This window comes from Pseudorca crassidens, chromosome 11 (genome assembly GCF_039906515.1).
Source record: "Pseudorca crassidens isolate mPseCra1 chromosome 11, mPseCra1.hap1, whole genome shotgun sequence".
NCBI lineage: Eukaryota > Metazoa > Chordata > Mammalia > Artiodactyla > Delphinidae > Pseudorca > Pseudorca crassidens.
The window spans coordinates 80726816-80753266 of NC_090306.1; the positions used below are offsets into that span (position 1 = coordinate 80726816).

General features: G+C 35.5%; 1 protein-coding gene across 6 annotated transcripts in view; it reads right to left on the reverse strand.

The window, feature by feature from the left end:
• The window catches only part of NR2C1 (nuclear receptor subfamily 2 group C member 1), a 41587-nt gene that overhangs the window by 13869 nt on the left and 1267 nt on the right, over nt 1-26451 (reverse strand). For 3 of the 6 annotated variants that reach the window (XM_067697575.1, XM_067697572.1, XM_067697571.1), the window contains 9 exons: nt 23144-23216; nt 19030-19260; nt 15922-16003; nt 14545-14724; nt 13352-13499; nt 13161-13251; nt 8808-8992; nt 7430-7595; nt 1645-1766 (listed from right to left, as the gene is read on the reverse strand). In XM_067697575.1, coding sequence (XP_067553676.1) covers nt 1645-1766; nt 7430-7595; nt 8808-8992; nt 13161-13251; nt 13352-13499; nt 14545-14724; nt 15922-16003; nt 19030-19260; nt 23144-23197 — 1259 coding nt within the window. In that variant the 5' untranslated portion in view covers nt 23198-23216. Of the gene's footprint in view, nt 1-1644; nt 1767-7429; nt 7596-8807; nt 8993-13160; nt 13252-13351; nt 13500-14544; nt 14725-15921; nt 16004-19029; nt 19261-23143; nt 23217-24002; nt 26428-26451 lie in introns of those variants that run through there. The other 3 variants (XM_067697573.1, XM_067697574.1, XM_067697576.1) reach the window with 3 other exon arrangements.

The window sequence follows — 26451 nt, forward strand, 5'->3', positions numbered from 1 at the left end:
TGAAACTGATTTTTCAATACAGATCACAGGGAATTGTGGCTGCCACTATAAAATTATAACTGGAAACTCCAGGCTTCATTTCTGGTTTCTCCAACATTCGGACTATTTCTATAGGATAATCACACTCAATTTAACAGACATACTTAAGATCAATGGTGTTATAACCAACTCAAGGAATTCAAATCACTCCCTGCTACATCTTTCCTTTTGTTTTTTACTATAATAATTGATAACCTATTATGAAAAATATCACCAGGTTACTTTTCAAGGCATATGTATGCCAGTTACAAGCTTAAGGAATCACGTTTAATGCTTTAAAATAAATAAACTGTTAACATGTAAATTTACATTGTATTTTAATTTTTTCTTAAGCAGACTGGAGAAATCCTAAAAGTTAAATGTTATTTTGAGAGAGAGGGCTATCAATCATTTTAAATTGAAGGTTAACCATTCTAAATCAGGCTTTTAGTCTATGCAACTATATTATTTAAGTACATGATTTAATGCATGGTACATCCAACACTGATTAATAAGTCAAATTATAGTGGGGTTCTATATACGCCTTTTACAGTCATGATTCAGATATATTTTTTAGTTATATTCAAAATATTCTCTAAGGATAAAGAATGAGCAGTTATTATTCCTATTTGGCGAATGGGAAAACAGATGTACAGGATATGAAACTGAACTGTTCATGAAATCATATTGTAGAGTAAGGTCCTACAACTCAAACAATACTTTTCTAACTATGGGCTTAACTTTTTCCATGGTCTCTTTGCTTCTTCATCCCAGTTACTTTAAAGCAATATAAGTAAATCTGGCAAGCTTTAGATAAAGCTCGGGTTCCTTAGAGTAGACCATTTTCCATTACCATCTAATTCAAACAGAGTACAGATGTGCCCTTTAGTGGCAAACCAAATTTCCAAATCATCACAGTGGTGGTATGGGATAATTTAAATTTTCTTACCCTTTTTGTTGGGCAACCACATGATTCTATTTTCAAACATATTCAGTGTATACAAGTTTCAGCACCTTATTAACAAGCCTGAGGTGACACTGAAACAGTGGTGGTGGAGGGAAACAACAACCCCAAGACATCCCTAGAGCCTCCCTAATTTAAGCCAATCAAAGATGGCCTATTACAGGGCTTCCCTGGTGGCACAGTGGTTGAGAGTCCGCCTGCCGATGCAGGGGACACAGGTTCGTGCCCCGCTTTGGGAGGATCCCACATGCCGCGGAGCGGCTGGGCCTGTGAGCCATGGCCGCTAAGCCTGCGCGTCCGGAGCCTGTGCTCCGCAGCGGGAGAGGCCACAACAGTGAGAGGCCCGCGTACCGCAAAAAAAAAAAAAAAAAAAAAAGATGGCCTATTACAAATGCTGGCCATGATTTATCAGCTCCACTGCATTTACTTCATTCAAATTATTAACTTAGTCAAATTGGGAAGTTCAGATAATCTTCCACATAAAAATAATATACAGTAAATACCACCTGCCATGATTCATCATATAAATGACAAAATTTCAAGTTATAATGTTATATAATTTCCCCCCCCTTTAATCAAATCCTCTCAAAATAAAAGTTCTTGCCTAATGTACGTCTGTACTAGAAAATCACACTTATATTCAAGGACTTCAAGACACTTACCCTAGAGCCTGGAAGGAAGGAATCGAAAGTGCCCAGTGCATTGATAAGAACAGCAGTCTGGAGGCAGACTCCCCAATGTAGTGCACATTCAGGTACTCAGGCATAGGAGATGGCATGGTGAGCTAGTGCGAACAGGGACTGAGGTAAGTTATCTTACGTCGGACAATTCTAAATCATCATTTCTTTGAAAAACTTAAATGTAAACATATCAAATAACTAATATATTAACCCAAAGGCAAATCTTGAAATAATCCAAGTCACTAGATTTTACAGCTAAAAATAGGATTTAGAATAAATGAGAAGACCACAGTTTCTAACAAAGCAAATTCAGATAAAGCAGAATTCCACTTAACAAATACCAACCATGACATCTGGTTGTTTTTTAAAATTTATTTTTTGTCTTGGTCTAATAACATGTCTTTTCCTTCCCTCCCTTCATTAACAGTGATATACAACAAATTCAGTTTAAGGAGCAATCCTTTATGTTAAATGTCCCTTTCATTTAGGCTACGGGGATAACAAATTCAAATGCTTACAGGGTCAGGAGAATAATGAGTGAAGTGAGCCTGCTGATGCCATTTGGAAAGTGCATATTCCCAGATAAAGGGCATGACTGTGACTTGAATTCAACACACTGAAAACTTACGGGAATTTGGGCTCAGTACTACCAGCTCTTTCAATTTTTCAAAGAGCAGCTTCTTTGTAAAATCTCCCCATTTAATCTACAGGTAAAACAAAATGTGTCTGTGGCCATAATGCTCACAGGCTATCTATCAGTCTGTACTGCAGACCGTAGGTAATTATTTTAAATGTGTTGGAAATAAATATCCTACATCAAAATACTTCTAAAAGCATTTTTGAAAATCTTGTTAAAGAGAACTTTTATTGCTATAAATGAAATGTAATTTCATCCATAAGAAACTTTTTTTCTATTTTAAAATTATTAAAATGATCAATAATATCAAGCATAGGTGATGATACAGGGAAACACATACTTCTGAGTATTGGTAAAGTGAAGGGCAATTTGGCTGTATCTATCAAAATTTTAAAATTGAGTTTATCCTATGACCTAACCGTGCCACTTCTAAATCTCTATTCCAAAAAGATACTTGCATACATCCACAAAAAAGCACATATAAGGATGTCCATTTCAGCACCACTCTTAACAGAGAAATTAAATGCTGGCAATAACCCAATCTTCTATCTCTAAGAAAAAGAATAATCCATGCTATAAGGTACCCTGTAGGCATTAAAATTAGTAAGATAAACTGAGATAGCATAGGAAAAACATTTCACAGACATCTACGTAGAAAAAAACAGCAAAATAATATGTAGATGACCCAATTTATGTTAAGAAGAGAGTATGTGTATATACATATACATTTTATATGTATTATATTATATATATGTGACAGGAGGAGATACACCACACAGTTAACAGTGGCTACCTCTATAGTGGGATGGGTGGATACGTCCATATGTATTTTTCTGGGGAAGGCATATATAGCTTTTATCAGATTCTCAAAGGTGTCTACGATGCCAAACAGATCAAAGGTTTTCATCAAAATGATATCAAAGTTCTCTGGAAATGTTATATAAAAATGCAAAAAATATTAACTTCCTTTGTTCAATATTAGCCATAAATGGTTTATCTACTTATAAATGGTGTCAAGTAATAAAACAACAGGGCAACTGACAGTTGAAATTCCATGTGTGAAAAGATAATTTTTTAAATGTTTAAGAAATGTTTACTGGAGCAGTAAATTAAAATAACATTACTTAAGACAATTCTTAAAAGAACTGTAGGTAAGCAGATATTAAGCATGATAAATATAATTATTAGGATGCAACGGTTTCTGCACATAAGTATATGAAAAACAAATTGGGAACTATCATACATTTTCAGGACTGTCTAAGGTGAGTAGGGGAAAAAAAGCCTGAGAAGTCGGGGATTACCAAAGATTACTAGTTTTAAGGGGGGGAGGAATAAGATGCAAAAACAAGATTACCCTTTGCTAAGTAGCTTAAAATCACTTTTAAACAAATGAAATACTTATAATATGTAAAAACTGGATATAAGGGCTAAAAGTACAGATGCACCCTGATTTACACAACAGTGGTGACAACGTTGCAAAGTCTCTGTTGCTCTATCATAAAACTGAAACCACTTGCAATATATACTAGAAGAATTCATTATTCAAGACTGCCATGTTGTATTATTTTATATAGAGAGGAAATGGCTTGTAATTTATCTATTTTACATACTTAATTTTCTTAAAGCAAGATATACCTCTAGCAATATCAATCAGAAAGCCAATGCTAGCTGAAGAAACAATTTATTCAACAGGTCTTTTAGACTGAAAAGACAAAGATTTCTTCCTCTGTACAGAGAAGGTAAATTTCTACTACAAAGGTGTTAAAGTTTCCCAAAAATGCCTGTGGATTTTCAGGTTTATAAATTGAATTAAACACATTTTTCAAATTATGCACATTTATTATATTAAGATGACTTTTAAAAAGAGTGTTGACATGAACTAAACTTGGCTACCTATTTTAGAAGTAATTACTTGCCTGCAATTACCTTTCTAGCAGTTCTGAAAACAGGCTGAATGATCCAGCTTCTAAAAAGCTATCTGGGGACTTCCCTGGTGGTGCAGTGGTTAAGAATCCGCCTGCCAGTGCATGGGACATGGGTTTGAGCCCTGGTCTGGAAGATCCACATGCTGCGGAGCAACTAAGCCCGTGTGCCACAACTACTGAGGCTGTGCTCTAGAGCCTGCAAGCCACAACTACTGAGCTCGCATGCCAAAACTACTGAAGCCCACGCGCCTAGAGCCTGTGCTCCGCGACAAGAGAAACCACTGCAATGAGAAGCCCGTGCACTGCATCGAAGAGTAGCCCCCACTCACCACAACTAGAGAAAGCCCCCGCGCAGCAACAAAGACCCAAAGCAGCCAAAATAAATAAATAAATATAAATAAATAAATAAATAAAATAAAAAATCATTTGACTTGAATTAGCAGACCTGGATTCTATAATACTTTCAACTTGTCATTAATTAGCTGTGTGACCCTGGATTACATAGTAATTCAGCAACCATATTACTGCATCTTTCACTGTGATCCACTAAGCTAGGTGTTGTAGTCTCAACAGAGGAATAAAATGGAAACTGAATGAGCTATAGAGAGGGCCAAGAAAGGGGCAGGCATGTCTGAGAAACGATGGGCAATGGAAAACTACTGAAGAATTTTAGGCAGCACAGAAGCATAACTGGATTGTTTATTTAACAAATATCACTCTGCTACCAGTGCACAGGACAAGATGAGGAGACTGGAAGCAAAGGTTAATTACTATTAACAGTTTAAGTAAAAAATTTGTAAAGGAATGAAATATGGCAGTAAAAATGAAGAGGAAGCGAGAAATTCAAACAATAGAATGGTTAGGATTCTGTCATGGAATGGAAGGTAGTGAGGTTTGGGGAGAATGATAATGTCTCCCAAACATCAAACATGGTGACTAGAAGGATTGTGATTCTAATATTGAGATAATGAACATCAGAGAGGAACAGTTTTAGAAATACCTACCTCTGTCTCATATGCTTATTTTTAAATGGTAATTCTATCCACCTTGATTATTTGTATAGGAAATTTAAAAAAATCAAGTGGAATAAAGTATATGAAATCACACCAGAAACTAAAGTTTAATAAAAATGTTAAATATTACTATTGTTCTAGATTCTTCAGAATCAAAATGCAAGTTACATATTAGACTATTTCTTCTTAATGTCTAGAATGCTTTCAATAAGACAACGAAAGCCTCCAAACCTCTTCTCATTTACAAAACGACAATAAAAATCCAAAGCTTCTCAACAGACCGTGGTGAGGCTCAAATGAAAGAATGTGCATGAAAGCAGGTGCAAACTGCACTGTACACAAAAATGCCAGAGAGAAACAAAATGCTAGTTAGTTCAGCAATTGAGAGGACTGAATTTTTGATTATAGATATCAGGGCTTGAAACTCATGACAATAAAATCTCAGTGAGAGAACTAATCATGACAGTACCAGGCTGGGAACTCACTGAAAAGTAAAACTCAAGAGGCTGTAAATAAGAATCAGAGAAGAAAGGAGCTGTCCTTTCCAGGAGAGCAAGAAACTTCATAGTGCTGATTCTGAGGATACCCAGAGTATGGTGGGTCAAAGACAGAATGAAAAAAACCAATTCTAGAAGGGAAAAAAAAGTTCTAATTTCCCCAATTCACCTGTCCAAAACAAATTTTTAAAGAATGACACTGATTATTCCCACTGCCTGTTCTTACAGCCCCCATAAATTTTTTTCTTGTAAAGTGCAAGTAAAACATTTCTAATTTTTTCCATGTAAATTATCTTTGGTGAAATGTTCCATAAAGACTGGTTTCACTGATATGTTTTATTGCCTATATCAAATTACAGAATTATTTAAGTCACTGTGAGGTTTCTCTGGGCCATTTCTACAAGTCAAATTTTACAAGAATAAATTTTATCATATGCAGTTCTGGCCAGTGTTAGATTTATTTTGTGTTCATTATTTCTGCCAGTAGCACACATATCTATTTGATAACTGTGCATATTTTTGTAAGAAATCCATGGAAATTTATAATCTATAGTAAAGTTAAGAGCAACTACCCTCAGGTATTCCAGGACTGCTATGCATTGCTAATTGAAATCTCCTAAGTACTTGCAATCACTTGCATATGATTCGCTGACAGTACTCAGAGCTGGCAGAGCAAAGATAAAGAGTGGTTAAAATGGAGGGGTCAAAACAGCAGGGTCTTAATGTAGGGCCTCAATGGTCAGCCTATCTATAGCTGTGGTCCAAATATTATTTGAATGACAAATCAAATGCCAGAAAGTTATTTTCTAATATTCTACATGCATTGTTTCTAGTATTCCACATGTATTGTTTCCATCATAAATTAACATATTTAAGGAAGCAAAAAAGAAATTACAAATGTATCTTCTCCAAGTGGTTAAAGTACAAAAAGTTAAAAAACAGAAGTTAGAATTAAATAATTTTAACCTTCTTAAAATAAAGCTGAGAGCTTCCCTGGTGGCGCAGTGGTTGAGAGTCCGCCTGCCGATGCAGGGGACATGGGTTCGTGCCCCGGTTCGTGAAGATCCCACATGCCACAGAGCAGCTGGGCCCATGGGCCATGGCCGCTGAGCCTGCACGTCCGGAGCCTGTGCTCCGCAGCGGGAGAGGCCACAACAGTGAGAGGCCCGCGTACCGCAAAAAAATAAAATAAAATAAAAAATAATAAAAAAAATAAAGCTGAGAGCTAGCTAATTGGGGCAATATATAATTAATTGTGTTCTTTGTAGTTACTTGGTAAAAGCAGAATATCTGGGTCTTAGATAACTGGTTTACACTAAAGCAGTAGCAGCTAGGCGCTGGATAAACCAGTGGATTCAACACAGCACAAATGCCAATACTTAAGTTAAAAATACCACCATCAATAAAACTATATTTAATAGAGTCTAAATGAAAAAAATGTCTAAATGTTCTAAAAGCTAACTTTTATACTCTTAATCACATTATTTGATATAATGACTATGATTTATAAACAGGATGTTTTATTGAGCCATTATTTTGTATGTTTTAGCTGCTGTCTCAAATTCTATCAGGGGTATTTCTGACTTTAAAAGCACAACAAATATACTTTGATTTTTGAAAGGACAATTAAAATCAAAATGGTAACCAACATAAAAATTATGAAATATATATATATATACATATATATAGAAATACCCTGAAAGCTACATGTGAATCGCTGAGAAGTGGCCCCTCTTTTTCGATGTAATTTATGCTTGAGTCTCCAGCAATTAGATGTACGTTTCCTTCCATGCCCTCTACTGAGCTCTGACAGGCTGTGCTCTCTCCAGGATTCAATGCTTTTGCAAGAGTGTCAAATGCCCTATAAGGAGACATCAGAAGCTGTGAGCTTGGCCAATCTCCACAATAAAATGAAAATTCTATATAAAATTCTGAAGTTAAGATTTAGGCCTTAAAAATTGTTTAGAAAATAGAACTTTGGTGTATCACTGAGCATTCTATTTCAGTGATGTCTTTGACTCACTCTCTCCAAAAGCAACAAATTAAACTTCAAATATATCGTATGAAAAACTATATTATTATATTAATGTATTTTACCAGAGGATTAAAGTCTTTTAAAAAAACTTATGTAATGTAAGGGGAGAAAAATTCTTATGCTTTGGTATGAAAATATGCTTTTACAAGTTATACGTTTGATACTACAAGGTATCAGCCCATTTATTTTACATACATAAGTTATTTAGAAAACCAAGGGCAAGAACTTATGTTGACTTTATTGTATTCTACACAACACAAAGTTAGGTTTTAATTTTGTTTAAAAATTCAGAGAATACTTTAAAACTTATGGTAACACAGCTATATCTGAACTATAAGAATTTGAGATCAGGATGGCAAATAATATTAGCAAATTAACTAGTCAAAATAGCTCCCCATATTTTACAATGAAATGCCTTCTACAGCTCTTTAAAATCTCATATTTAACAAAGTACTTATTTGAGACTCTTAAATGCAGTTTCTTCAATATTTCAGAAGATGAATAGTGTGAAAAAAGCCTGAAAAAATCTGGTTTCTGCATCCTAAGTATTAATACCAAAAGAAGGAAAAGTAGAATTCTGATACGAGTTTCCTGAAGTGTAAACTTAAAATCGTAATTGATTCCATTAAGTTTTTAGAATCTATTTTCATCACTAGAAATTGGTGGGGAAAATGAACATGACTGCCTAGAAAGACAAATATTTAACTTTAAATACACAAAAGATAAAATCTGGCAACTAAGATATCTGAAAAATCAGACCCAAATTATCATCTTTATTGAAAAAAAAATTCCTGAATTTTATGACTACATTTCTAATCTTATCTTATTCACCTATGGCTCACTGTTGACAATGTAACCTGCTGGACATTTTATATTGAATAGAATTTTTCAGTTAAAATTTACTTATGCCTTAAGTTTTCTAAGTCTAACAGAAATATGTTTTTTGAAACTTCTATAAATAATATTTAACATAAACATATTTTAAGAAATACTAAAGGACACTTGAGCAAAAGGACACATAATCAAAACAGACCTTACCTTGAAACATCACCATTAGTCTGCATTTCTTGATGAAATTCACACAAAGAGGTATCACCATTGCTTAAGCTTTCAATCACAGACATTTCGTTACTATTTTGAGAAAGATCTTTAGTTTTTCCAAGGTTTGCTAATGATGTAACCACACTTGCCAATGTACTTAAATCTCCCTGACATGATTCAGCCTTTAAAAAAAAAAAAAAAATTAAAATTCTGCAAATTGGTTATCAGTAAACTTTTAAATCTGAAATACCTAATTCTAGAGTATGAAATGCCAAAAGAAAAGTACTCTAAGATAAATGAAATCCAAAAAGTAAAATCAAAGAGCTCTGAGCTTTGAGGTAACTTGAGGAAACTACAAGTTTAAAAATATCAGGTACATTTCCTAGGAAATGTTTATACAAAAGTTACCTTAAACTAAAAACTGCACTTACTGGCTAATCTATCCATGTAACAATTGCTTTCTCTGTAAAAGGACATTACATTAGATGATCTTTCAAGTCCTTTTTAGCATTAAAATTCTGATAATATTATTACAGTAATTTCCAAAACTTATTATACAAACTTTAAAGTTATATCGGATAAAATTAATGTTTTATTAATGAAAAAAGAAAAAAAAGGAAAGTGGATTATTGAACAGACTTCTAGGATGCCAACTTTTACCAGCCACTGTGTTAAATGCATTGAACATCAGGCACTGTGTAGCTGGAAAGTCTCTTTACATATTTAAGATATTGGGCTTTTGTTATACATTGCACGTTTTCCTATTTGTCTTCAGCTTTTATTTTTGTTAATGTGTATTTTTATGCATATAAACTATAATTCTTTTATGAAAAAACTTTCTATCCTTAACTCTCTGACTACCCAGAAATATAATCTGTACAGGAAAGGCAGGTAAGTGCTTGATTTTTCTTCCTTTTACTTACCTATTTTTAGAGCAATGAATCAATGCCATAGCAACCTCTCACGATGAAGGATGAATTCTGAGTATCATTTTAAATTCAGATTTTTATAAATTTTATGTGCTTCAATTCATTAGTTATTCTTTTATAAATGCTCTAATTATTCTACCCTAACCTAATGAAAGGCCCTTCGTTGCCTTCTATGGCCTATTGATAGGACCACAGATATTTAAAATTATTCATCATAGCTTTTTTTTTTTTCTTCCTTTTTTGGCTCTATTGGGTCTTAGTTGCAGCATATGGGGGATCTTCATTGAGGCACGCGGGCTCTTCATTGTGGTGCACAGGCTTCTCTCTAGTTGCAGCATGCGGGTCTTCTCTCTCTGGTAGTGGCGCACAGGCTCCAGGGCATGTGGGCTCTATAGCTTGTGGCACGTGGGCTCTAGTTGAGGCGTGCGAGCTCAGCAGTTGTGGCACGCGGCTTAGTTGCCCCATGGCATGTGGGATCTTAGTTCCCTGACCAGGGATCGAACCCGTGTCCCCTGCATTGTAAGGCAGATTCTTTACTACTGGACCACCGAGAAAGTCCCCTCATTATACCCTTACGGGTTTTTTTTTAGTGTTATTAATCCTAAGAGGATAGATATGTTTCCTTGAATTTCATTTCTTTTTTTTTTTTAAATTTAAATATTATTTATTTATTTTTTGGGGCTGTGTTGGGTCTTCACTGCTGTGCGGGGCTATCTCTAGTTGCAGTGAGTGGGGGTTACTCTTCATTGCAGTGCACGGGCTCTAGGAGCACGGACTTCAGTGGTTGCAGCACATGGGCTCAGTAGTTGCAGCATGTGGGCTCTAGGGTGGGTGGGCTTCAGTAGTTGTGGCGCATGGGCTCAGTAGTTGTGGCTGGCAGGCTCTAGTGCACAGGCTCAGCAGTCGTGGCTCCCGGGCTTAGTTGCTCCATGGCATGTGGGATCTTCCTGCCCCAGGGATCGAACCCGTGTCCCCTGCATTGGCAGGCAGATTCTTAACTACTGCACCACCAGGGAAGTCCTGAACTTCATTTCTTCTATCAATTCTTTAGTTTATGCGAAACTGATTTCACTGAATAGGTAGGCAAGTAAGTTTTGTGCTCTCCCCAAATTAATGAATGGTCCTAGAATCATTTACTCAGTAATCCACTAGTTACTGAGTTTCTTACAGGATTGCTACTTACATGTTTTTTACTTAATCCTCACAACCCTGTGAAATAGGAATCATCATCCCTTTATTATTGATAAGAAGAATTACCCATCGTCACTCCAGCAGTAAGCAGTGGAGGCAGGATGGGAAGTCAGACTGTCTGACTGGAAAGCCCATGCTCCTAACCACTGCTCCAGCCTTCTTTTATATATATGAGTAAAAGGAGTTAACATTTTTAGGTATTCTTATTTTCAACTAAAACTTAAACACTTATATAATCTCTTCCATTTCATAACCTATGTATCTAACTAGATGTTTAATGTGGAAAGATCTCATATTGTAACTTGACAGTTTTGGGACCATTCGTCAGAAACTAACCGCACAAGACTGTTAATACAATTTAATATAAAAACATATAGAAAACTACAGTGTCTGGGCAAATAGTAATTTTTCAACAAAACTTAGTTCTCTTCCTTTCCTAATGGAGGTAATGTCAATGAAATTGTAACCACCATTCTAAGCACAAACCATGTAGATAAGGATAAGTGAAATCTTGTATGTAATTCCTCACGATGTATATTTATGGTAAGATACCAAATCTCCTCAATTAATAACAACATGCTAAAGCTCAGCCTGTAAGGTAGACACTTTTATTATCCCTTATTTTACAGATGAGGAAAGAAACTGAGGCACTAAGAGGTCAAATAACTTGCCCAAGGTTATGCAGCTAGTAAATGGCAGATGAAATTTGACTCCAGAGCACAAGTATTAAGAGTGCCTTAAAGTATCAAGCAACAAATAACAGCATAAATCTGGCCATATATAGACTGAATAATCTTATGGGGCATATGAAACCAGATCACATTATAGCCTGAGAGAAACACTATTCATAGTCTCTCTGAAATCTGTCTTCAGGAAAAATGTTTAACACTAGAGAAACTCTACATGCTGGATCTAAATAAGCAAACCTTTTTTCTTTCAGACGCCTTGCTCAATAAAGAGCTGCTCCAACTCTCTAAGAGAACCCAGATGACCTGGATACATAATATGAGAGCTCATGCAACCCTACTCCTATTTTTGACTCAAGTCAATGTTTTGAGAGGTGTGCTAGGAATTTCTCTTCACCTGAAATATTTTAAGTATTTTAACACTAAAATCTGTAGGAGAACACAAAAGGAATATAAAGAATTTTATACTTATACATTTCTATTTCTGAGGACTTTTATTTCAAGATGAAAGAAACCTGGAAGAGGGCTTCCCTGGTGGCACAGTGGTTAAGAATCTGCCTGCCAATGCACAGGACACGGGTTCGATCCCTGGCCCACGAAGATCCCACATGCCACGGAGCAACTAAGCTCGTGTGCCACAAATACTAAGCCTGCGCTCTAGAGCCCGTGAGCCACAACTACTGAGCCCGTGTGCCACAACTACTAAAGCCCATGCGCCTAGAGCCCATGCTCTGCAACAAGAGAGGCCACCACAATGAGGAGCCTGCGCGCCGCAACAAAGAGTAGCCCCTGCTCACCACAACCAGAGAAAAGCCCGCGTGCAGTGAAGACCCAATGCAACCAAAAATAAAATAAATAAAATAAAATAAATAAATTTATATATTAAAAAAAAGAAACCTGGAAGACATTTAAATGTTTGCCATTTTCACATTGAAGCTATAATTGTTCTAGTAGAATAATGAACATTTCTACTGATAAAGTTAATTTGTATTACCAGGACTCGCAAAACGGAGGCTGCTCTAGTGACCTGGTCCACTTCACAAACCTAAACCTAAGTCAGTTTGCACTTAAAGGAAACACCTTTCAAGGAAACCTATCATACACCAGTCACAATCCTCCTGCTCCAGCTTTAGTGAGCTCACCTTACTCTAGACAACAGGACTCGATAGATTCACAAGAGAATCCCCAACCTCTGTGCCAATTAAGCCGTTTCCTCACTGCTGCTTCAAATGCTCTATAAAACTCACTCTTGACTAAATTTCCTCTGGAAGAGTGTTCCACTGCTTGTGAGCACTGTAATCTGCTAATCCATGGATTGTTTTCCCTTAAATAAGGGACATTAAACTCATCACTAAAATCTTTTAGTTTTGTCATTTGACACTACCAAATCGTTGATGATAATTTGTTAAAAAAAAAAAAAAAAAGCAATTTGTAACAGGGAATATTTAAGACCAAATCTATTGGCCAAATTGATGGAGGAGAAAAGGAAAAAATTTTAAAAGCTTAAAAAAATTTAAGCTTTAAATTAATTGTACTAAACACACCTTATCTGGTGTCATCAGCATAGTTGACTCAGTTTTTAGGCCAGACTGATGAATATTCACAAACATTCCTGAATCTAACAGTCCTGCTGACCTGTAACAAATAAGTACAAATTTTAGCCTTAGTTTCACTGGGAAGAAAAACAAATTACCAGCTCCTTAATATATGTGGTTTTTGGTTGTTTTTACTATACCTTGCAGTTTCACTATCTGTTACAAAAGTTGGAGTTGCAGCTAATGGGCTTCGAAGGTCTTTTCGAATGTAGATTTTTTCTGTTGAAGCGGCACAGTTGGAAGATTTTTCTCTTGATACTTCAATGGGTTTTCTTTCACACTGAACAGCTACAAAAATGTGTCAAACTTATATCACAATGCAGAATTTACAGGCAATTACAAATGTAAACTTTAGGTCAGCAATGCTGCTAATGGGAGACATGGTTACTGTAACTGAACTCCAAAGATAACCATCAATCTTTAGAAATTATTTGCAAGTTCAACAAAGTTGCTTCAAAAGAGTAAAACTGGCCAATGTGCATCTCTTGTTCTCTTTCCTCTCCCTGCCCCAGCCGTGGCAGAAATGTAGAACTCCTATTTTTTAAAAGCTCACTGTCAAAAAGGAAGCCTGAAGTTAGGAGTCCTTTAATTACCTATATAAGAGTATTAAAAAATGAAGTAATATTTAACCAACTGAAAACAATACTAATAGAGAACCATAAATAGACCGAAGTTAAATCTTTTTTCAGTTAAGGGCAGGGAGACTTTTGAGAAGCAATTCAATTGCTTAGTCTTCATTTATAAAACAGAGGTAATATATTTAATTTATTTTATAGCAATTTTATTTCATGATACTTAGGAGGTGGTATACTGTAGCTGTTAAATATATATTTTCTGAGAAAAAATAAACTGTCAAGATTAAAGTCCAAGTTCTGCCACTTATTAGTTGTGTGACCTTGGGCAAGTTACTAAATTTCCTCTGTTCACTCAAATGTAAAATGGATAACAGCAGCATCTACTGAGAATTTTGCTGTGAGAACAAATAAGTTAATTCATACGCTATACACAGAGTAAAGCATAATGAGAACTCAATACTAGCTATTTTCATTACCTTATTAATCACTTTAGTATTGATAGTTTAATCAAAAACTAAACATGTATCTATTACCATGTTCAAACTAAAAATACATGCCTAGCATATAGTCACTCAATAAAGATTTGTTGAATGTATAAAAAATACATACATATTCACATATTTCTATATTTCTAGTTGGAAAACTTTAAATTAAAAACCATATATATTTGACATATTTTAACATGTTAATTTTAACACACTTCTAAGAGTGTGCCTGAATTCTTAAAAAGTATTCTCTCCTTTAAAGCTAATACATACAGTCTTGTTTCATTCCAAACGCAATACATCTTTGTAACCTGCAGTATTGACAACGATTTCGATGGTGTTTATTAATAATACAGTCCTTTGATCCTCGACATGAATAAACTAAATTTTTTCGGATACTTCTTTTAAAAAATCCTTTGCAGCCTTCACAAGTTACTGCTCCATAATGACGCCCTAAAGACAAAATGTTTAAGAAAACACAAAAGTCACATATTTCAGCACTGAAATGAAATAAGCCCATTTCTTCCCTTTAAACATGAGATGAAACTGAGATTTCTGAGTATATGACATAAAAATTTTTTTTAGGAATTACCAAACAGAGAATGGCGCAAACTTATTCTCTGATAAAATATATTACAGTATGAGTTTTTAAATTTTGTAAAGTAATCTTAACAATGGCATGGAAAATTTGGGAAGGAGAAGAAACAAAATCACCCATAACCCCATGACATAAAAACTATTTTCACTTCTGAGATCACTTACAAATTATAGTTCTGTTATATACTGTAAAAAGTTATTTTATTCTAAAAACTTTGCGCCAAAAAAAGAATATAATGTCAGTTAGTATTTGAAATCTAATAATCTTTCCTCATTGTGAGTTCCACTTTTAAATTTCTGGAGAAATCTGTTATATTTTGATAAGCCTATCGTTTCACAAACCATCTCTTTGGCACAACTATTAACAAACTGAATATACTCCTGGAAAAGCTCTAGTGGAGGTTTTTTTTAATGAAGCTATGGAAAAGATAAAAAAGATTAAAGAAAACAAGCCGGGCCCTTAAACTTATCCCACTGGCACTTGTGAATCTATATGAATAAATATGGGTGTGTATTTCTGGCATGAAGGAACTAAAATGGCATAACCCTGAGTACTAGAAATAGGCTTGGAGAAGTGCCTGCTCAGCTATGCAGAGCATTACACAGAGGTTAACCAGAGCCTTTCCACCTCAATAATCTGTTACTCTGTATTCCTGGAATGAGAACAGGACTCAACAGGTAGATTAACAACCTAATTATACATGTTATTAAGGATCACAACTAATTTTTAAGCAATTCCTTTGACAAAACTGGTTTCACATTCAGAAAAATTTCCACATGTTCGGTTTACTTTCAAAAAGTGAAACTGTCTTTCATAACTCTTTGAAATATGTATTTTATGTCATTGCAAGATCACATTAAACTGCACTGAAATAAAAAACCTTTAGGAGAATAAAAAGCTCTGGGGAAAAATCAGTTAAATTTCATAGGCTACAAATATGAATCATAAAAACAACCTGCTTCTTTTTCTTTTTACTTTCAGTAGAAGAAACATGGTAATGAGATAGTTATTTTAACAAGAGAACACATATAGGAGGTTATTTTTAATGTTACCTGATGCTTTGTCTCCACATACTACGCAAAGATCAAAAACCTTATTTGGTCCTTGTTCGGAGGAAGAATTATCTGTTAAGAGCTAAAGAAAACCCCCCCAAACAAACAAACAAACAAAAACACAATAATTTGTTGTTACTTAGTAATATTCTCATGTAAAAAATTAAAAGAACATTCAGTCAATCTTACTTTTTGCTTTCTTTTTCAAAAGTTATTCTAAAACTTTGAACTCTATTAGGCATGCATCGATTAAAGTATTCTTAATTTTCTTTACATATAGATTAAGACTCCCATGTTATAAAAAGCACAGACAGAAATAATACCTTTTTAATTTGTTCAATAATAATTTGTTCCATAACAATTTCATTAAAGTAAACAGTCTTAAACACACAAATACATGAGCATTTTTTACTGTATCTCACCCATTACGTATTTATTATTCATATGGAACACATTAAAGTACTGCAGCAGTTATCAGTCCTATCATGACATTTGTCTTTGAATAACTCAGAACATTTCCATATGGAATGACATGACTAAAATAAGCTATAACAGCATTGAAACATAAATCTGAATTTTTTAAATAGAAAAGGAGTTATAAAGAAAAAAATATGTTAAAGCATTTACTTATAACTATGGAACATGACTGATATACAAAGGTATAAACTTTTCGAGCTGTCTAAGGTTTGAGTTAGGTGTAGAGGTTGAGAGCATGGACTCTGGAGTCTGTTAGTGACAGCAAGTTAGTGGGGACTAGGTGGGATGGCCTTGGGCAAATCACCAAACCTCTTTAAATTATATTAAGAGCTCATCACTAGGTACAGCTAATGTAATACTGGCAAAGAAATACTAGTTTCTTCTTTCAGGTTTATCCTTCAATCTTTCTGTCATTTTTTTCAATCTTTTGAAATGCGAACAAATTAAATTCAAGCCAAAAAATGCATCATTTAGTAAACATCTTCCCCTGTTTTAAAACAGCCCACAAAATAAACCTCTACTTTGACTCTTTTTCTTCTCTTAGGGGTGTGAATGCCTTCAGGAATAATTCTGATTTTAAAAACTTTAAACAGTCATTAAAATACCTGTCCCAGGGAATTCCCTGGCAGTCTAATGGTTACGACTCCGCACTTTAACTGCCAAGCGTGCGGGTTCAATCCCTGGGTAGGGGAACTAAGGTCCTGCAAGCCAAGTGGCACAGCCAAAAAAAATTTAAAAATAAAATAAAATAGCAGTCCCTTACTATGTTATAGTGGCATCATTTCTTCTTATATCACCATAAAAATCAGTCTTCAATGAAAACTTAAACAAATAAATGAACAATTTCTGGTATTAGATGTCCTTTGAAAGCATCTATGACAAGTATCACTCTTTTCTTTAATAGCATATCTATTGCAAATGGTGCTAATATTTTATCTGCTATTATTCCTAAGGGTGGAAGAGACACTGAGAGGTTAATGGGCTTGCCCACATCCCATCTTGGTCACCAGACCAGAAATCAAATCTTTTTGGTCCAGGAGATTCTATCCTATACCTGGTTTCTCTTTCATTGCTCTCAGAGATGATCCATAACATAGGCAAAGTACCAATATCATCTTAATTTTTAAATAGAGAAAGTCTTTTGAAAAAGAGTAACTTTAGAGTGAAGAAATCTTGTATCACCTTTTAAGCCAGGTGATGTCACCAGTCATAAAACATGATGATAGTAAGTACCCTTGATATGATATGATGAGAATGGCACTTAACCTCTGTGATCCTCCTCCCCAAAACCCACAACCCCAGTCTAACCATGAAAAAAAAAAAAGAATATCAAAGTCCCACAATGGGGCAACCTATAATATACCTGACCATTATACTTCAAAACGGTCAAAATCATCAAATACAAGGAAAGTCTGAGAAACTGTCACAGCTAAGAAGAGTCTAAGAAAACATGACAAATGTAGTATGGTATCCTGGAACAAAAAAGGATATTAAGTAAAAATTAGGGAAAGCTATGGACTGCAGTTGATGTATAAATACTACTAGTTCATTAATTATAACAATTGTATCACACTAATGTAGAATATTAATAATATGAGAAACTGTGTGTTCGGAGATTATATGGGAACTCTCTATACTAAATGCTCAATATTTCTGTAAACACAAAACTGTTCTTAAAAAAAAATCAAGTCTGTTAATTAAGAAAATAAAGAAATTAAGGTATGGATAATGTTATACATTTTTTTAGTGACTTCCGTCTTTCTGATAAGATAACTTTATATATCCTATCCATTTTCTACCGTAGCTGTTTCTAAAAATAATATAAATTATGTAATTGGAAGAATAATAGAACCGATCAGGATATATAGGCATAATTTTGTATCTTACGAATTTGGAGTTTTTCAATCCTAAAAGGGATTTTCTTTGATCAGTGTTTTCATCACAAAATACAGAACCCAATTTTAAGTTGGCATTCATTCTCCTCAAAGTCTCTGGAGGCAAACTTAAGGGTTCATTGTATTTGTATTCAAACATAGCAACCAGTGGTAAAAACAGCTGCATAACCATGACAGACTGCTTGCTACATCAATGAAGACGTAGTTGATTGACAAAAGAGGAAGCAAGAGTGACAAAGCTGGCAGCTAGAATATCAGCTTCTTGATCTGGCAGCTGCTTGTTCAAGGCACAGGCATCTTCGTCCTGGAAACTGCAGCTATAGAATTCTATAGATGCTCCTGATTTGGAAGTTTCCTAACTGTGCAGATGCAGAAGGTCACTTAGAAGAAGTTCTAAAGCATGTTCCAGTAGTTATTCTTGGAAACCTGACCTACAAGTGTTTCTTCAGCCTTTCTAACAGTTCTTTGAGCTCTCTACATTCTTTGTTAAATCCTTTCCTGCCCAAACTAGCCAGATTGGCTCTTACTGTGAGCCACTAAAAACCCACCAAAATATATGGGTGTGAGGATGTTTGAGGAAAAGAATAGTGGCTCATAGGCGAGGGCAGCACATAATTTTATGCAAGATTTTTTCCTATTGAACATGCAGGACATAAAGTCTTAATGTCAGGACTTACACTTACGATATGCTTTTTATGTTTTTCAAGGGTAAGATAAAAAGAAACTAGTTATTTACCTGGAGGTGTTGTGCAGACAAATCAGGAGTTGTAAAAATAAACTGGTTGACACCTGTTGCATCTGGGGTTGTGAGGAAAACTTTTCCTGGAGTAGAATCTTGCCTGGCCAGAATGACTTTGCTTGGAGTAGAGCCACTGTGATTTGTCAGAATGAACTGTTTGCCTTGGGTATTATGATCAAGTGCTGTCACAATCTGGATTTTCTGGCCAGTCTGCTGCTCTGTAACAATCTAACACAATCATGTCATTAGTAATCAAGTCAACTTAATCTTTTTTCTTCTCTAAGCACAATTTTCTCATACCTTGAGACAAAGCTAGACTAGAAAAGCATACCATTATATACATACGTTCAGTATAATACACATACACACACCATTAAATCTACCAATTCTAATTCGACATCCTATCCTACAGAAATAAACAAATGTGCAAATAAAGCTACAATAGTAAGAACACATGGATCTCACTATTTTGATTCCTTCCCTTCCTCTCCTTTTCCCCTTCCATTTACACAAACATATATTGGGTACATTCTATTTGCCAATCACTGTTCTGAGTCCTTGGATACAGCAATAAACAAAACAAAATTTTTATTCTCATAAAGCTTTTATTTTAGTGAGGAAAGGCAGATAAAAACCAAATAAGCAAATAATATTGTCAGGTGGTATTAAGTGCTACAAAGTAAAATAAAGCAGAATAAGGTGAGAATCATTGATGGAATGACAGTGATAAGGAGATGACATTTTTGCACAGACCTGAGTGAAGTAGCAGACCAAGGCTTAGAACTAGCTAGGGGAAGTGCATCCCAGGTAGAAGCAGCAGCCTGTGGGGCAGGAAGAGTGTGTTCCATACATCTGAGGCAAGAGCACACCGAGAGCTGTGTGAGTGAAATAGAATGGGAGAGAGAGATTTATGGTAGGAGGTGGGATCTGAGAGACAAAAGGGGCCAGACTGAATAGGACTTTGTAGGCCATAAAATGACTGATTTCCTACTGGATGACATGGCGATCCACTGAAGGGTTTACAGAGAAGAGAAGTGGCAGGATCTTTTGCAAATAGGATCATTCTAGATTTAGTGCGAAGACCAGACTATGAATGTTCAAGAACAGAATTAAGGGAGACCAGATAGGATGCTATTGCACAGATACTGGCAGCACTTGGGTATCGTATATGGGCAGAGATATAGGCTGAGATCAGGGTAGCAGCCATGCTAGTGGTGAAAAATGATTAAATCTGGGATATTTTATAAGGGAGAGCTGACAAGATATGTTGATGGATTGGAAGTGGAATATGAGGAAAGAAGAGTCGAGGATGACTATAAAATTTTGGCCTGACCAACTGGGAGGACAGAATTGCCATCTACTGAGATGGAGTAGTCTGGGGAAGAGCAAGTTCATGAACAAAAAGAACAGCCTAGCATTGACGGTTTTTGTTGTTGCTAGGCAAATATTTTACAGAATAAACTCATTAAGCCAATTAAATTCCTTGATTCAATTTTAAAATGACAAAGCTGATTTGTTTCCAACTTTTTTCTATTTCTCTGAAATTATTTTCATCAAGACTATTTTCTATGCAAAATTTACAGCAAAGTTCTGAATCACTAATTAGTTACTGTCTAGAGCAGACGGTATTGATTATGGCTGCTGCCAATTTGAGTTTCCTTTGTCGACCATTATTTCTACCATATCCTGTTTTTCTGGCTGCAGTTTTAACTGTTGTCAATTTTATTTTGCATAGGTTATTTCTACCAAGTCTAGTCTCCATCTTCCTCTCTCACAATTTCTGCAATTTTCAATAACTATAAAATGTGACTTTGAATCAGTTCATCTATAATTTTATCATGTAAAGTTTATGTTGTTGTAAATTTTATTTTAGAATATTTCTATCAGAAATATCCATTGTAAACTGAATAAAAATCTAATGGCTCACAGTTATTTCTTAGAGACGAGCATCAGGTACATGCAGGGTCCAACTGTTATTGGGTTGAAACCCTTTGCTTAGATGGGTAAAAGTATGTTTACTGCAGCATAATAATTATAATTGGAAACTGAAGCAATCCAAATGGCCTTCAATAAGGACCAGTAAATAGATTATGGGAAAAAAAAATAGATTATGGAAATAGTTCTCAGGTCTCAGGACCCCTTTAAACACCAAAAAAAAAAAAAAAAAAAAAAAAAGTCACTGAGAGCCCAAAGAACTTCTGTTTATGTAGGTTGTATCTATTGATATTTACCGTATTAGAAATTCAAATAGAAAAATATTTTTAATATTTATTAATTCATTTAAAAATAACCCAGGGACTTCCCTGGTGGCACAGCGGTTAAGAATCTGGCTGCCAATGCAGGGGACACGGGTTCGAGCCCTGGTCTGGGAAGATCCCACATGCCGCAGAGCAACTAAGCTCGTGTGCCACAACTACTGAGCCTGTGCTCTAGAGCCCGTGAGGCACAACTACTGGAGCCCGCAAACCTAGAGCCCATGCTCCGCAACAAGAGAAGCCACTGCAATGAGAAGCACGCACACCACAATGAAGAGTAGCCCCGCTTCCTGCAACTAGAGAAAGTCCGCATGCAACAACGAAGACCGACCCAATGCAGCCAAAAATAAATAATAAAATAAATTTATTTAAAAAATAAAATAAAGAAAACAACCCATTAAATGTTAACATAAGTAACATATTTAATGAAAAATAAATAATTTTCCAAACAAAAGAAAAATCAATGGGAAGAGTGGCAATGATTTACATTTTTGCAAACTGCTTTAATATCTGGCTTAATAGAAGCTGGATTCTCATACCTACCTGGGCATTCAATCTACTGCAATATGTTGTTTTGGTTAAAATATATAAAGAAAATCAAGCCTTACATTTACTAGGTAAAAGAGGGAAGAATATCTTAACTGTTTCTTCAAACTGTGTAAACTGTTCTTTAATATGACACCAAAACTTGACAAGTGATAGCTTTTTTAGAGGTTAGTTGCAATGTGGAATCAGAAACTATATATTAAAATCTATCCGGCAATGTGAATCCTTTACTCATGAGTGATTGTGTAACATCGTGCATTGGTCATTTGGGAAACACTGGTTCAGTGAGTTATGTACACCTTTTAAATGTTGACATATTTCATCATACAATATCACATGACATGCAGCCTCTGGAAAATTGCACCATATACTTGTGAGAGAATGATAGTGAAAAGGCAAATACTGTAACATTTTAGTATTATTATGAGAATGGTTTTGACCTTACTGACTCTCTGAAAGAGTTCCTAGATGATACTTTGAAAACCTTTAGATTATGGTACCTCTTACTAGGACATAACTTTTAAAAAAAATGAAGACCTATCTATTGACATGGATGTCCTTCTACTGGTCTATTAAACCTCAGATTCCACACCTGTCAGAAACATTCCCTGGCTAGATCCTCACTCTACCACAACTCTTCATTAGTTGTTTTTCTTCTGTGCTCCCATAACACCCTATAGAATTATCACAGCACTTACCATATCCTATTATGATTGTCCAATTATTCAACTGTCTCTCACTAGATCAAAGAGAACTTTTTATTTTTAGTTTTTTTTTTAACATCTTTATTGGAGTATAATTGCTTTACCTTGCTGTGTTAGTTTCTGTATAACAAAGTGAATCAGCTATACGTATACATATCCCCATATCCCCTCCCTCTTGCGTCTCCCTCCCACCCTCCCTATCCCACCCCTCTAGGTGGTCACAAAGCACGGAGCTGATCTCCCTGTGCTATGTGGCTGCTTCCCACCAGCTATCTATTTTACATTTGGTAGTGTATATATGTCAATGTCACTCTCTCACTTCGTCCCAGCTTACCCTTCCCCCTCTCCATGTCAAGTCCATTCTCTACGTCTGCGTCTTTGTTCCTGTCCTGTCCCTAGGTTCTTCAGAACCATTTTTTTTTTTTTTTAGATTCCATATATATATGTTAGCATACAGTATTGGTTTTTCTCTTTCTGATTTACTTGATCAAAGTGCACTTAAATTCAAGGTTATCTTTTATCTCTGTACCACCAAACCCTAGCATATACTACACTTGGTATAAATAAGTTTGGTGAAGCAGTGAATGAACGGTAAACTAGACATACCTCTCCCATCTGTTGTTCAATAATTTGATGTGCAATTTCTTCTATGGTTGCCATGATTTAATTGCCAAGTGTCCTGCCAAAAGTAAAAAGATGCTTTTTTACAATTATACCCATAAAACGTATTTACTGAAGAATTTAAAAATGGAATTATATGTTAGGATTTGCTTCAAAATAATCCAGCTGTGTGGGTGGGGTGAGAAGGAATAAACAAAACAAGAATGGCCACATGCTGACAATTACTGAAGACTGCTAAAGTTTATACAGTGTTCATAAAACTATTCACTGTGCTTTTATAAATTCTGAAAACGTCTATTAAAAAAACCCAAACTATTCAATACCAAACAATTTCACTTTTCAAAGATACTGAAGCCTAAGCTGCAGACCTGATATAGATTAGGAGTAGTTTATTAACTGAATAAGGGCAACCCAGCCTGTAAAAAAAAAAAACACATCCTTGTAGTCATTTAACACACTTTTAAAGCAGTATATTGTAAACGCCGACAAAATAACTGCATTCATTCAGAGGGCTAGATTTCTCTAGAATTTTGTGATTGTTCTTCCTTGTTCTATTAATTTGAATTTTAATGTAAAACTGTCTTCAAATGGATTTGAGAGCCAGTAAGATTAATGGGTTGACTTCGGCTTTTGCTTTTTCTCTGTATCAGGTAGTCAAGAATACAAAAATTATTTCTGACTTTATCATATTATATACTATGATAAATTCACTAATATTCTGTAATTATAATTAATATTAATTGCCAAACTGTCTGAATTATTTCTTTCAATTACTTTTAAAACCTTAAATCCTTCAATTACTTGTTCTAAAAGCAATACACAATATTTAGATTAATTACTCAACTCTCTCTCACTAGATTGAAAAGTAGTGCCCTCAACCTCTCTGGAACCAACCAAGGAGACAGTTACTTCCCAGGTCTGGGTCCATGATGGCAGTGGCAGCCCTCCCAAACTCTGACCCATCTTTGGGGGGTCATTCTTCCCTTTTCTTGAAGGATAACACATGTTCAAAACTGAATAGCTCTATTGCCCATCCAGTAGAGTCCCAGAAATCCAATAGCCTTCATTCATTTCATCCCATCTCTGTCCCCTTCAGTCCAAGATGGCAGCATTTCTGCTGGCATGAAATTCCCAGAAGTCTTGCTGCCTCCCATGCAGTTCATGGGGGTCCAAGCCATCAGACAAGAGTCCTGAACAGATCTCTTCTGGATAACTCCATCTCTACTCCTGGCTTGTGCTGTATGTAGATCTCAAGGACACTGCTAATGTTGCAGTCTTCTGAACAAGGCCGCTTATTTTCTCCCACAAGAAAAACTCTTCCTCTGAGATTCATTTAAGCCAGTTACACTACAGTTTTTAGTGACTTTTATTGTCATTCATTCATTTCTGTTCCAATTTCATTACTCATTGATGATCTGACACTGATTGTTGTCCCTTTCCTGCCATTCTCCCAGTTTCCTGACCTCAAAGTCCATTAATGTTCACCCAAATGCTACTTTAATATTGTGCTGTCAGATTGCTCTAACATATGTATTTAATAAAATTTTAGCTCTTAATATTCTTCAAAGCCTTTCCTTTAACTATAGGACATGAGGTGTCCTTTTTATGTATTTGTTTGTTTATTTATTTATGGCTCTGTTGGGTCTTCGTTGCTGTGCATGGGCTTTCTCTAGTTGCGTCGAGCAGGGGCTATGCTTCCTTGCGGTGCACGGGCTTCTCACTGCAGTGGCTTCTCTTGTTGCGGAGCACAGGCTCTAGGCGCGCGGGCTCAGTAGTTGTGGCTCGCAGGCTCTAGAGTGCAGGCTCAGTAGTTGTGGTGCACGGGCTTAGTTGCTCCATGGCATGTGGGATCTTCCCGGACCAGGGCTTGAACCCGTGTCCCCTGCATTGGCAGGTGGATTCTTAACCACTGTGCCACCAGGGAAGCCCATGGACGTGATGTGTCATTTGTTAAACCTTACATTCTAGCCATATGCACTACTTGTATCCTTGAATTTACCATGTTGCTTCGTGTTTCCATGTCTTTGCTAATGGCTTCTCTACCATGAATGCTATGGAATCACTAGATCAACATGTTTGTTTTCCAAGACGAAATTTAACTCAAAAAACTGAGGAAAAATGAGCATTCTTTACATATTGTTGATGTAAGTATAAATTGTTATATTTCTAGAAAGAAATTTGCCTATGTCTATGAAGTGCCTTAAATTGTCTATAAAGTGCCTTAAAAATGTTCATACTCATTGATCCAATAATTCATTCAATACTCTTCCATTCAACAAATACTTGTTGAGTGCTTAATATGAGCCAGGCATTTTTCTAAATGTTAGGGATTGAGCAGGGAGTATTAAAACAAACGTCCCCTTGTAAAATTTATATTTTGGTGGGGTGAAACAGACAACAAATTTCAGCTACTCCCAGAACTGACTTTCCTGGATGATTATTTAATATATACAAACTGTGCATATGAAAAGCCCCTAGAAGGCAAGAATCAACTTTGTGTCAGCACCTTTGACAAATAGCAAGATCTCAGGATGCTTACAGAACTGAAACGCATCCTCAGTCTCCTGTTTCAGAAGTACCAATGTCTCTTTAATGGTCAAAGAATAAAGTTTCAGCCCTTCTCCTGGTATTTTTTCAGTATTTACTGAGCCCCTATAACATGCCTGCCACTGCAGACACAAAGCAGCATTCCTTTATAGTCTGACTTCCTCATCTTCTCATTTTATCTCCTACCAGTCCCAGAGGGGCCTCTGTTTAGGACAACTGGAATGTTGTTTATTCCCCAATATACAGTGCCAAGCTCCTCTTCCCTCATTTAAGTTTCCCACCTTTAAAACTCACTTCTAATTTTTTTTTGTTTTTAATCCAATCTTTCTAGATGAGTACGGCATTTATTGTGTATACTAAGGCTGTTAACAAGGCCTCAAGAACAAACTTCTGTTTACTTCTAATACTGTATGCAAAATTTTATGGGAAGGTGCATTTTTCTAGCGAGAGTCCATGGCCTTCATAAAAGATTTTAAGAGGGTGCAGAGGGTCCTATATGACTTTTAAAAGTTACATGATTATATATACTGTTAATCCTTTATAATATGCGGTTTCTTTTGTCTTTTCTATTCTCCAGGAGTAGGAATTATATTTTGTGTAGCAGACATACAAACAGTAGATATTTTGGGAATGTCTGCTGCCTTTGATTTCCTAAAAAAAGACTGAGATGTCCCTACAAAGAATGATGAAATTACATTTTATGCGATCCACTTTTTAATAAGAATAAATAGAAATATCTCCTTTAG